Below are 12,765 nucleotides of genomic sequence, written 5' to 3'. Positions count from 1 at the left end.
CTGGGAGATTGAAATCCTATCACCACACACTTGAAAGCATCACTGAAAGGCTTAAAGTATAAAGGTACTGCACACCTTCTTCAAAATAAACTTTGTTTTATATTTGAGGTGGATGCAAAACTTCAACTGCAGTGCAGAACAATAAACAATACATATTTTATAATGGCAGCATAAAAATAGCATGCAATATTACTTTCCGGGATCTGCTCGTGCTTTTGCTCTGCTTTAAGATCACAAGAGAAGAAAAAGCATGGCTTATTTGGAGTGCCTCCCATTCAGTACTATATAGTTTTTTATTTTCCATTCTGGTCTTCTGCAGCTTGGCTTCTGCTCCGAGCATGTCTACTGCTCACAGTGGCTTCCCTGGATATTTTACTTATTTCAACTGTTCAATTGTTTATCTTCACTGTGTGTAAAAGGAGAAAAGCTTGATTCCCTCAGGGTGATGCAATGCTTCTGCATGGCATTTCAGCAGCACGCTGTTATTCAAACAATTAGAAATCACAGAGACCATGCAAGGAATTATCGGCATACTGCATGGAGAGTTTTATTATTATGTAGTGCATAATGAAAATGATTTGAAGGACCCCAAAGCATCATAACAGAAGGAAGCGCTGAATAATCAAGTGATTTTTTTTGTTGTTGCTGGACTATGAGAGACCAAAATGTTGTTTACTGGACATATGTCAAGCTAAAATGCACTAAAGTGGTGAATATATTTATGGCTGCCCTTCCTTGCATACCAAACACGACATAATCTGTGAGAAAGCAGAGAGCCTGAGTAACCGCTGTACAGCTGCCACGCTGCTGCTGGAGAGCAGGGAGTGGTCGGCAATGCTTACACAGAGGTAGGCATTTTTCTGAGCACATCTGCTCCGAGATCGTCACAATGACAGCTCACAAAGGCTATTTCAAACTGATTTCATGAGTGCCATCCAGGCACAGGCTCCTCCAGCAAGCTACCCTGCGTGCCCCAGCCAAGAGCCAGCCCCAGCTCCACCTTCCTCAAGGCTTCAGCCCAGCAACGCCTGCCTTAACCTGCTATGTGAGACTGCCAGCAGGTGCTAATTAATTCTCCTTTCGTTTTTTTCCTGTAACTTTCTTTATTAAGTTTTCTGCGAAAACATCACAAGCTTCACCTTTGCTTCCCTCTTACCATTCAAAGCACCAATTATAATATGACCTTCCTCTGGTTCCCCGATGTCTCTGCTGCCCTTAACAATGCAATGAATTGTGTGCTAACACCTTTAGGGCAAAATAAATGTTTCCCTTCATTTTGCTAAATATTGTTTCTCTTTACAAGGAACTAAGCTGAGCAGGACAGCCTCTACTAGCCTCTGTGCTTTAGTCCCAGACAGAAAATCACAAGCTTGATGGCTGGGTTGAAGACCAATGGAAAATGCTCACCCTAACTGTGTGACTAGAGAAGAAATTTCTAATTCTTTTCATATGCCAATTCAAGGGTCTGCAGATATCTAATAAGAGAAGTTTATTTAAAGTACAAAGAATAAAATAAATGCGTTCCTGTGGCTTGCCAGCACTTGGTGTCCTTCATGTCCCTGCTGCCCGTGTTAAAACAAAGCTTTGCTGAGTGTTTCTCCCCCTCTGCAAACATCTGAGGCTGTCCTTCACCACTGTTTTATCGCTGTGTGCTCCAACTGCTGATACTATTTGTTTGCTTCAATCTTGCAGCCCGCAGAAAGACAAGAGTTGTTGCAAAAGCATCCCTGTACTTCAGCCCGGGCTGTGAAGCCCTGCTCACCAAAGCATCACCTGGAAGGGAACCCATGACAGATTTCAGATCCCTACGTAACAGCCACGTAACAGCTTCGTCAATCGATTACTACTGGAAGTGACCCTGATTACCAGAGGGACTAAAGGGATGGATGGAGGCCTGCATGCTATATGCCACGCAGCACGTGAGATGTCCACTGCCAGTGGAGAAGACAAAGCCAGGGGTGATCTTCATAGCAGCGGTGAGATGAAAACCATGCTAAAACAGTTCTTGCTTACAAATATTTGCTTCACATGTGCAGAATCAGCCTAACCCTCACCATACACTCCATGTCCTCAAAGATGTGTGCCTGCCTGAGGCAGAGCCATCCGAGCCAGCTGCCTTCTCCAGGCTGCTCTGCTCCAGGGGCTGACTCAAATGACAAAACAAAATCCAGACTAGCTACCTAATCAAATTTCAGGAGGTTACCCCAGGCTTTTCCTCCAGGCTTTTCTATCCACTGCCCGTGCGGATGGAAATAACACAAGATCCCCTCCTGTCATCCTGTACAGCAGTGAAATGAGATCATGGAGCAGCCCCACAGGTGTGAGACTGGGACCTGTGCAACCCTGAGCAAATCACTTTGAGGAGAGCACAGCACCAAATCCTCTATTTTCTAAGAACCCTCTTTTTTTCTGTAGCTGAAAGCTACTGCAGAGGAACCCTCCTCAGGTGTGGGACACAGACCAGTGACACCCACCTGCAGCTCCCCAAGGGATGCGTGTCCCAGGAGCACTTCAGCGTGGGCAGGCTTCATTACACAACAGGCAGGCCGACAGACAGCAATTAAGTCTTTATGTCTGGGCACATCCCACACAGGCTTTTAGCAGTGATTTGCCTTCTAGAGAATCGTCTGCATCTTGTGAGCACACGCAGGAAAAGACAGGCGTCCCTGAGGATGGCTGCCATGGGAAAGGGACACCTGCCCCTGGGGTCAGCCCTGCACTTCAGCTCAGATTGAGCTTTCGTCAAGCTCATACTTAATGCATGGGATGTATTTTTAGTGGCTCAGATGTGTGAACACATTGTGGCCTTGATGTTCCAAAATGGGTGTGTGAAGGAGCCACCGACCTTCTGCGACGGATGTAGCTTTAATTTGATAGTTAACATAAAGTGGGACGGAGGAGTTGAAGCGTTATATTAAGACATTTGATAATAAATCAGAAAGTGCTTTCCCAGTGCTTTACCTAGTTACTCTCTCTGCTGATCTATTTAGGCGACACATGTAATTCTGAACTACAAAGTTGTATCCCTGCTTTCATAAACATACTTACATAAAACCCAATAACAACGCAGCCTATTTATTGCTAAAATGCTAGTAGGAAATTGAAAAAGGTATAAATACGATTCATTGCTGGTGATCTCCTGCCCCCTGAAGGCACCGTAGGGCTCCAAATCTCACTCAGTGCACAGCATCATAAAACTGAAGCAATAAATGTCACTCCTTCCTTGATTGCGCATTAGGCCAATCGGCCTTTTATTGCAACTAAATAGGCTGTCATGAAGGCATCACGCAGCTTACTACCAGGCTACGGCTCTGGCGAAATGTGGGGCTGGGGAGTGAAGAATGCTTGTTTTTAAATAATAGCTAAGGAGGATGGAAAAGAAAAGTGCAAACACACATAGCTGTCCCATGCCTCTGCGCTTGTTCTTTCACGCGGTAATGCTCTGACATACACAGGCGGTTATGTGTCAATGCACATTAATATTTGATGTGCATTATCATACTATTCCCTACAAGCACTCTTGCAATCTGGTGAGCCCAGGGTCTCCCGGACACAGAGTTACACAACGGAGTGGTGGCTTCAGCTGGGAGCACCCAAGCACAGCTCTTCAAAGCTGAAGCGGACCCTTTGGTGCACCTCGTGCACAGTTTGCACAATGCCCTGTGCCACTCTGAGAGCACTAGACCAGCTGCCAAAACTCTTCCTTCAAATGCAAATAAAGGTGTGTCCTCACAAGTCTGCTAGTTCTCCTAGGAAGGACTGAAGGGTGCAGTCACAGAAAGATGCAGTCACAACTTGTGGGAGATGAGTGAAGAAAACACCCCAGGTTCATTAGTACCCCTATTAACCAAAGCACATAAACGGCTGCTTTCTGCATGTTGGAGGACATCCATGCTGCCTCCCAAGCTCGAAGTGACCCCTCTATGCCTCCAAGCATACAGCAAAGCAGACTAACTGGGAGCCAGCCTTCGATTCTCAACCCTATGCCAGTCCCTCCTCATCCTTCCCTGCCAGGACCACCTAAGTCTTTGCTGCCTCTGTATCTCCTGTCCACAGCCATGTGAACCTGACAGGCAAACTTGGCTATTTTGAGCAAGACTCCTAATATTATTGCAGCGTTTTCTTTTTTAACTGATAAGACTAATCATTGTAAAGACAAGTGACAGCCTCACACAGCTGATAAGCCATTCCCCCCTTAAATTTCAGGAGAATTTGTCTTGCTACTATAGGACCATGGTAAGATGGTAAGACAAGGAAACAAAACTAACAAATCTCAGAATCTATTTTTAGCTTTTCACAAATCAATATTTCCTCCGAAACAACTGAAGCAGTCAGTAAGCCAAATTCTGCTTTTATCATCACAATTTCCAAGTTTGCACTCTGTGAGCAACTGTACATTTACACTCTGATTGAGTCTGTTCTCCCTTCTGCTTGCAAAAGGCTCCACTGGCTACTGAGAAGTTACTGCATGGTTATGATATCAGCAGAGGTTTTCTCACTGAGCTGGAGGGAGTAACATTTATTGCTTTCATAAGCCAGAATTTCTCCCTCTGAAGCTGAAAACCAAGTCTGGCCCAGCCCCTGACAGGAGAAGTATGAAGATAAAAATCTGTAAGCTCTATGACTTAGAGTGGAGGGTATTCTCCCTTGGCCATGTGATGAGTTCTGCTGTAATTGCAAAAGATAAAAAATGTATGTATCATATAGGGTCCCTAAAAGACCTGCTTGGGTGAACAGTACAGATGGAACACAATGCGGTTCTGCATTTATCTGAGAACATTTAGAGCCATGATATATAGTCTATATGACAGACTTCCTTGATGCACAGAGAAAATACAGTCAATTTCTTCGGGTAGGCTGAATTATTTACCAGAGCGTTCCAAAGTGCATTGGTAATAAAACACTATGAAGTATAAGTAACTCTAGACAATCTTGGCTTACGTTAAAACCAGGGTGCTTTTTTTTTTTTTTTTTTTTTTTTAAAGAACGTTATTAAGAAGATAAATCCTGAGAATCTGGAAAGGAAGGAGTTTGCCAAATGAGCATGAGATTCTGAAGGACTGTGGCCTCTCAGTGGATGGAAAGGTCCACCCGAAGTTAGAAACTCCACAGTCTCACTTCCAAATTAAATGGGATACTTTGGCACAGGAGGAAGGATGAAAGGATGGTAAGCCGATTTTCTGAAACTTACCAGACAAGCAAAAATAGCTGTTTTTGACTAGAATCAAATAAAATGCATGCAGAGTAAAACAATTTCAGCAGATGACCAAACAAGCCATCATTTTCCAAGCAATACCTCTTTCTGGCAAAGCCAGTAATGCATTTGAGTTAGAATGTGCTTGGTCCTTCCTGCTACTCAAAAATGACTGGACCATATGCTCTCAGAGATGCTCTCTGCAGATAAATATAACTTCTTGTACACGTATCTTGCCCTGCTCTTTCTGTGGACTCATGACTGAGAAAGGAGAAACCTCACCTTGATCAAAGGCCCTTTCCAAGCCTGTGGGAATCCTACTTTGGATATGGTTGAGCACTAACCAGGGCTGGTTTTATGTCTAAGCTGCCTGCTGAAAGATACCTCTGACACCTCAGAGTTCTGCCAGTAAGGAACACGACAGGAGTTGTGGTTGGCAGTTGAGGTGGCTCTATTAGGCCAGGGCTAAGATCGTGAGAGGATGTACACTGCCTGGTCGTCTCCTGTTGTGCAACAGAGACTGCACACTGCAGGCCCTTTGCTTCCCTCTGTGATTAGATATGAGCACCGTGCTCCCTGTGAAGATCTACACAGCAGCAGCCGCATTTTGCGCCCTAGGTATGATCTGAAGTGAAGCAGAAATATTAGCCTTTGCAGGACTGCAGTTTTTAATTATTTAACTCCATTTCAGTGCTTATTTGAACCATGAGCCCAGCAAGCATGTCTGAAGATCTACTTTTCCTCTAGAAGAGAAAGGCAAGCAGCAAGGAACTGCCATATAGCTACTGTATAACGCACGGGACGATGCAGATGTTAAAGTAGCTTGTTGTTTCTGCATCTGGAACAAGTAGGTCACACACAGTTATTATACACACTGCTGAACACGAAGCAGCCAATACCCGTGTAATGTATGTGAGCTTTCAAACTACCTTTTAGTACTTCAGAGTAGTACAGCATCTTGTTTGCGGATGCTTTTGTTGAGAGCAACTGACAGAAGGGGGAAGGGACCCGAGGCTGACTGACCTAATTGCTGGGTGGATTGAGAAGCTGGCAAAATCGTTCATTTCTTTTATATGTTTTCCTTCTATACTACAATAAAGATAAATATTGATTGCTGGAGCAATATTGATTGCAGGGGTAGTGGCTGATGGCAGCTGCATGATTTGCACAGATATCTTCCATGTACAGTGCAGTTTATTTGCATGAGAATGCAATTTCACTATACTCACGCATTGTGGATTGCTTGCTTGCTATATAGGAGTATTCACTCGATATATATATATATATATCAGTGATTAGTGATAAAATATGAAACAAAAGCCTGGAACAGTTCATATTCTTAATCCATCTTGGGTGTCTGTTTGCTCAAGCTAAGCAGAGTTTGTTGTTTCAGCCATGCCGAAAGAAATGCAGGATACAAGAGACTCACTGCAACTTCCCCACCTCCTCTGGGAGCACCACCCAGTTCTATGCCATGAATGAGATGCACATCCCTTCCTCCATCACACTTGGCTCCCTGGGGAAGCTGACATCATTTTTTCCCTTCTGGGCAACTTCTGCCTGCCCTGATCTGATCACAGAGGAGGTGGTATCTGAGGGATGAGCAGGGAGGAGAGGATTGTTTTTCTCTACTCTGCCCCTGTGAGGCCCCATCTGAGTACTGTGTCCAAATCTGGGGCCCCCAGTACAGGAGGGATGTGGAGCTGTTGGAGTGGGACCAGAGGAGGGACATGAAATGATCAGAGAGTTGGAGCACCACTCCTGTGAAGAAAGGCTGGGAGAGTTGGGCTTGATCATCTTGGAGAAAAGAAGGCTCCAGAGACAGTCCACTGCAGCCTTCCAGTACTCAGTGCTTATATGCAGGAAGGGATCTGACTTTTTACACAGTCTGATAGTGACAGAACAAGAGAGAATGGCTTTAAGAAAAAGAGGAGGAAATTTAGCTATAGGTTAGGAACAAATTCTTTGCTGTGAACGTAGTGCTGTGTTTCACAAGCTACCCAGAGAAGTTGTTAATGCCCCATCCCTGGAGGCATTAATGGCCAAGCTGCATGAGGCCATGGGCAGCCTGATTTGATGAGTGGCAATTCTGCCCACAGCAGGGGGCTGAAACCAGATGATCTTTAAGGTCCCTTCCAACCCGAGACATTCTGTTATTCTATGACTCTGTCCTCCTGACCTGGGCACTGAACACACTGCAGTGCAAAGCCCTAAGCGGCCTGCTGGAGCCAGGACCCTCCTGTCAGGGGCACTGCAGCATCTCCTTCACCTGCAGCCTCCAGGGAAGGCCAGCAGCAAGCTGCAGATGGCCTCCTTGCTGCCAGGCCACAGAGAAAGAAAAGCACTCTCACATCAGATATTTCTGCATCCTTCTGACAGCTACCAAACCATGTCTCACTCCGGGCAGTCCTCCACTTTAAGTCTCTGCTGCTTGCTGACCTGCCGATATTGAAATCCTAAGCAAAAGCATGCATACTTAACCCCAATTCATCATTCTGATTTTGATTAACTCCACAAGTCAGAGGTTTAATCTTGCTTTAAGAAAACACTCCTGTCCTCCCTACTCTGCATCTTCCAAAAGGAAATTCAACAGAAGGGGTTTTGCTATTATCTATCCCCTTCCACTTCCTTGGACATTTCACGAACCTCCAAAATAGCTGCCCAGCATCCATCCCAACCATGGCCTGCCCAATGTACAGAGTGCTCTTATTTCCTCAGTGGCCCGTAATGAGGAGATTGATACCAGGATCTGGGCTCTTGACGTGGTTATGTACTGACACTAAGCCACTTTAGCAGATGAGCAGGCACTCCATTTGGTGAGTACTATTTATATACAGTGAGTATTTCATGGATGCTTTTTGGAGGATCTCAGAAACACACCAGTGTTCAGCACGTTACGCTTCGTTCTTCACTTCCTTTTAAGTATATCTCTCGGGGTGTTATGTTGAGTAGCCCTGTCTTACAAAATCAATTATTCCTTAGCCAGCTCAGAAATAAAACCCAAAGTAAGCAACACCAAATGTCTGATTTACCAATAGATTGCAATCCTGCGCTAAAGAGCACAGCCCTGGCCCTGCTTTAAATATTCATGAAGCTCACTGGTGCAAAATGCATTAAAGGTGGGAATAATGCCAGTAATGCACGATCCTCTTAGTGACAAGAAGCTTTCACATATTAAAGTAGCAAGATGTTAAAGACTTTCAACTGAACAGTCTTTGTTTTTAACCCAGAGAAAGAGATTCACTAATGGAATGCCAAATTGCATTCACTCTTGTGATATTAGGCTGCGGAATAGGATAATAATATATGTGTGCTTTAACATGCCTCAGAAAACCTGTTATTACAGTTGGTTCTTTTCTGCCTTTTCTTTGTACCTTCCAGAAAATGTTCACATGCACATCTTACCCCTTTGAGTTGCCTTTTATGTGGCAAAAACCCTATGAAAATCCCAGGAGTCTCGCCATTAACAGATTGGTTTTAAGGAAATGAAACAATTTAAAAATAATGGTGACACACTACAATAGCACAATTCAGCTGAGTGACAATTGGCAATGAATAATGGGAAAAAAAAGGAAAAAAAAAAAGACTGGAGAAAAAAAAAAAAGGAAAAAAAAAAAAAAAAAAAGAAAGAGTTAAACCAGAGACAAGGGACTGCAAAATAACAGACTGTGGCAATGCAGAATAATGTTAATTGTCGCTTTAAATCATCAGCAGCCCAACCACATCTGCTATCACACCTGTGCTTTCCCTTCTGATCTACCCTGACACCGAGCTACAGCAGGCAGCCAGCCAGCCCTGCATCTCCAGCTCTGAGCTCTGGCTCTGCTGCCAGCTTGCATCCCCCTCACCTACAGCAGACCAGGCACAGATCCTATAAGCTTTGATGGATGGGGACACTGCTGCTGCAGGGCTCCTCACCCCCTAACTGCAGCCCCCAGGGCTGCCGGGAGCTCCCAACATCCTTTGGACTTTCAGGAACCCCAGTGGTTGGGAATCCTGCTTACTTCTGAAATTAGACATTAGAAAAACACAGACTGAATAATAAACTGGAATTTTGCTTCCCACTTAATGCAGGGGAATTTTTCCACACACTAAATTTTTGCAGGGACAGGGAAAAATGCATCAGGATACAACTATCTGCTGCCAAACACAGGAATTCAATTAATGCACATTTTGAAAGAGGGATCTAGGTTCCCCATACATGGCCTGCTTTTATTCCAGAAATAAGAATAACAAAGAACTAACACCCAGAAGGCTCATTTTTTAGAAAGACATTTATCCACGACTAATCATGGGGCAGAGACAGGAAAGCAGGGCTCTGTTACGGCACATGAAGTTGTTTACTTCAAAGCAGCCCTTTAACAGGCTTTGCACGGTCTTTTTACTTCTGCTTAGAAATCTGCTTTGCTGCCTTTTAGCATCCTCCCAGCAAATGCCTTTCCCCTGCTCCCCGCCCTGAGAAGCACCTTCCCCTGCAGAACGGCCGCCTGTCAATAAAGATTGAGAACTTCAGCTCCCGCAGCTACTGCACTGCTCTGCGTAAGCCAAGCTGTTTGGAAGGGGAGGAATTAGTTGCAGAAGCTGCAGTGAGAACGTTGCTGGGCTAAGTTGGAGCTGGCTCTTTTATCAAGCTATTTCCGGAAAAAAATAAACACGGCTCCTCAGCGCTTGTGATTAATAATGTTATCTGGTAGCTAATTTTATTCCTTACCCCTCTCTTCTGCCGCCTTCCAACTTGCAAGTGCACTTAATTATGAAAACATGAGCACTAGACTGTGGATTTTGATGTATTAATTTTACCACAGCTTTTTTTTCAGCACTGCACCACTGAATCCCTCAGGGATAACTGGTCAAGGAGACCCTGAAATTCCGACACCAAAAGTCATTTCCTTAAACAAAGTCAACATTAAGAAGTATCTTCCACACAAATTTCAGTGCATTATTGCAAACCAAGATGCATCTTGCTCCGGTTTTTCAACACCTGAATTTCTTTTGATGCCTGAAGCCAGAGCCAGACTTCTGTGGCTAGTTGCTTGGTGCTTTATAAAGATTGGGTTCAGAAGTCATTAGAGGTTTGGCAAGACCAAAGCAAAATGAGCACGAGTTGATCACCATATCCATAAGTATCTTCGTTGAATAACAGAAATGTTTATCATCTCACGTGTGGTCAAGGATGTCGTGCCTGGATGGGGCCAGCTGCCCAACACTGGCCCCAGTTATCACGTTCACCATTCATTCGTTCGTTCATTCATTCCCCTCTGCTCTGCTCCTCCTGTACGTGTCAGAGTTCAGGCAATACCACATTATTGTATCTCACTGCCCAGTTTCTGTATCCATCCTTTAAACACTAGCAGCCTTCAGCTTCAGGAGCATCACTTAGATCATCGACTCTAACATATGCATGATTATTTTGATGTCTTTCCAAATTTGTACCAATTACTTACAACTACGAAAATATGAGGCTTGACATTAAGGTGGTGTTAGAAATACAACTGTGTGGATAGCTGCTTTCTGGATCAGCTGGCTGCTCCAAAATTACAGTGAAATGATTAGCTTAAGGTTGACTTACTACAAGGTGTTTGCACAGTACCTAGGCAAACTGACAAATCCAACAAAATATTCTAACTAGAAAGAATTATTTCCCCTCAGCTTACGTGACTAAGGTTTAAAACAACAACCAAAGAAGAGTATTTTTGCAACGTCGTTCCAAAAATAAAATATAAATTTCCACTGAGAAGATGTCTGCATGCATACTCTATTTATAATTTCTAACATTTGAGGGTTAGGTGTTTGATCCCAGCAACCAAGAAAAAGCGAGACAGATTTCCCAACATTGCTAATGCCACACATGACTTAACACAATGATAATATTAATGATACTTTTTAACTGGAAACGCTGTAGGTCAATTAGCTTTCCCAATTCTGTTTTTATCAAAGAATAAAGCCATAAAATCCCAGATGGAGTAACATAAGTTATAATAGCAGCAAAATGGACAACTGCGTTTCTGGACTTCTAAATTGTGCATGTTCCAAAATTACAAACGTTTTTTCAGCCTAACAGCCACTTTGGTCACCATCTAAGCCATCAACACCATCTAACGAATCTCTGGGTGCAAAAAAATGAAATGTCTAACATTTTTAATGCTTTCTAAACCACAGTATCTTTGAATAATACAACATTGATTAAAATAGAAGAGTAGACCAAATTACTGTACCAAACGTCCTCTGCATCTTCGTCACACTCTGCCCCAAACTGGCAAATGTCACAGGTCGATGTCTCTTTTTGATTGGTTTCACCTGAGCCTTCATTGACTGTTTGATGAAAAGCAGAAGAATATACATTAGTAAAGACTGCAGCAACAAAGCAATTCCCTCTAGAAAAATCTGTTCACCGTGTCAGCTGAATGTGATGCTCACAAAGCTCACGTTGGCCAACAGGCAGCATTTTTTAATAAGCCCAACACAGAGATTTCCTTGTCGCTCTGTGGGAAAATTGCCTGGGTTATGGAGTGAAAAGGAAAGAGAGAGAAAACTGCTCCTCTTCCTTTACCCTTCCAACCCTGCAGCCTTGGAACATCCTCATCTGCCCCCACCGTAGCATCCCACAGGTCCCCACAGATTCTGCAACTAAGGGCACTAAGAGGAGGGTCTGTTAGAAGATCCAACAAAAACATACCTATGTTTGTACGCAAGCATACAAGCACCTTTTACTATCTTTCAAAGACTGCTGCTTTCTAGCAAGCCTCAGCACCCAGTGATACCCATCAGATGGCTGCAGAATGATTACACCAGCCCGGAGGGCAGGTAGCAGTCAGCCCCAATGGACACTGCTATGTACAGAAACGCTCTCTGTGCTCATCCCTTCCTTCCTTTCTTCCACGTGGTGCAGGGTTACTGCACACACTGGACAAGTTATTTAACCTCTGCCCCAATCCCTGTTTGTAAAATGGGAAAAATGATGCTTTCCAATGATAATAAGAGGGAAAAAAAAGTTTTCCTGTATTTGTCTCTCATCTTTATATGCACAATACTCATGTACTGAAGAAAAAAAAAGAGGAACCTCAGAAGTCATAGTCTGGCTTTTTGTTCTGCACTGTCAGGGTCTGGGATACGTAATTTCTGCTTCCTTCAGCCACTCAGGAACTCACTATGTTCTCATCTCATAAGAGCTAACGTACAAGAGCGGACAACTTGTCCATGTGCCTCACACCATTAGCTTCTCCATGGCCACGTGTGTCATCCTGAACCTACAGCCTGGGTTTTTCATTGATTTTTCTTTTTTTTTTCTTTTTCTTTCTTTTTTTCTATATATAGAAATCTCTTTTTCTCAAGAGACAACTTTGACAGCCTGGCTAAGGATTTCCAGTGGTTAAGATATTGGGCAGGATACATGATCTGGATTGATGAAGTATGAAGTCCTGCTGCTGCACTGTGCCACAGGTTCCTCTTTCTGTACAAGGGGAATGGAATCCTTTGGCAAGACACACTGGGAGCAGTAATGAATGACTGCATGCAAAGTACACAGAGACCTATGGTCAGGAGTGGCTTGTGACAGCCACACACTCCTCACC

At 43.8% G+C, this 12,765-nt stretch overlaps 1 protein-coding gene across 2 annotated transcripts in view; it reads right to left on the bottom strand.

Annotated features, from left to right (window-relative positions):
• TMEFF2 (transmembrane protein with EGF like and two follistatin like domains 2) overlaps positions 1–12,765 on the bottom strand; it is a 108,564-nt gene that overhangs the window by 32,738 nt on the left and 63,061 nt on the right. For both annotated transcript variants that reach the window (XM_048952900.1, XM_048952901.1), the window contains exon 5: positions 11,410–11,506. In XM_048952900.1, the coding sequence (XP_048808857.1) occupies positions 11,410–11,506 (97 nt within the window). The remainder of the gene's footprint in view (positions 1–11,409; positions 11,507–12,765) is intronic.

This window comes from Lagopus muta, chromosome 8 (assembly GCF_023343835.1).
Source record: "Lagopus muta isolate bLagMut1 chromosome 8, bLagMut1 primary, whole genome shotgun sequence".
Classification (NCBI taxonomy): Eukaryota; Metazoa; Chordata; class Aves; order Galliformes; family Phasianidae; genus Lagopus; species Lagopus muta.
This window is presented reverse-complemented; position numbering and strand designations above follow the sequence as displayed.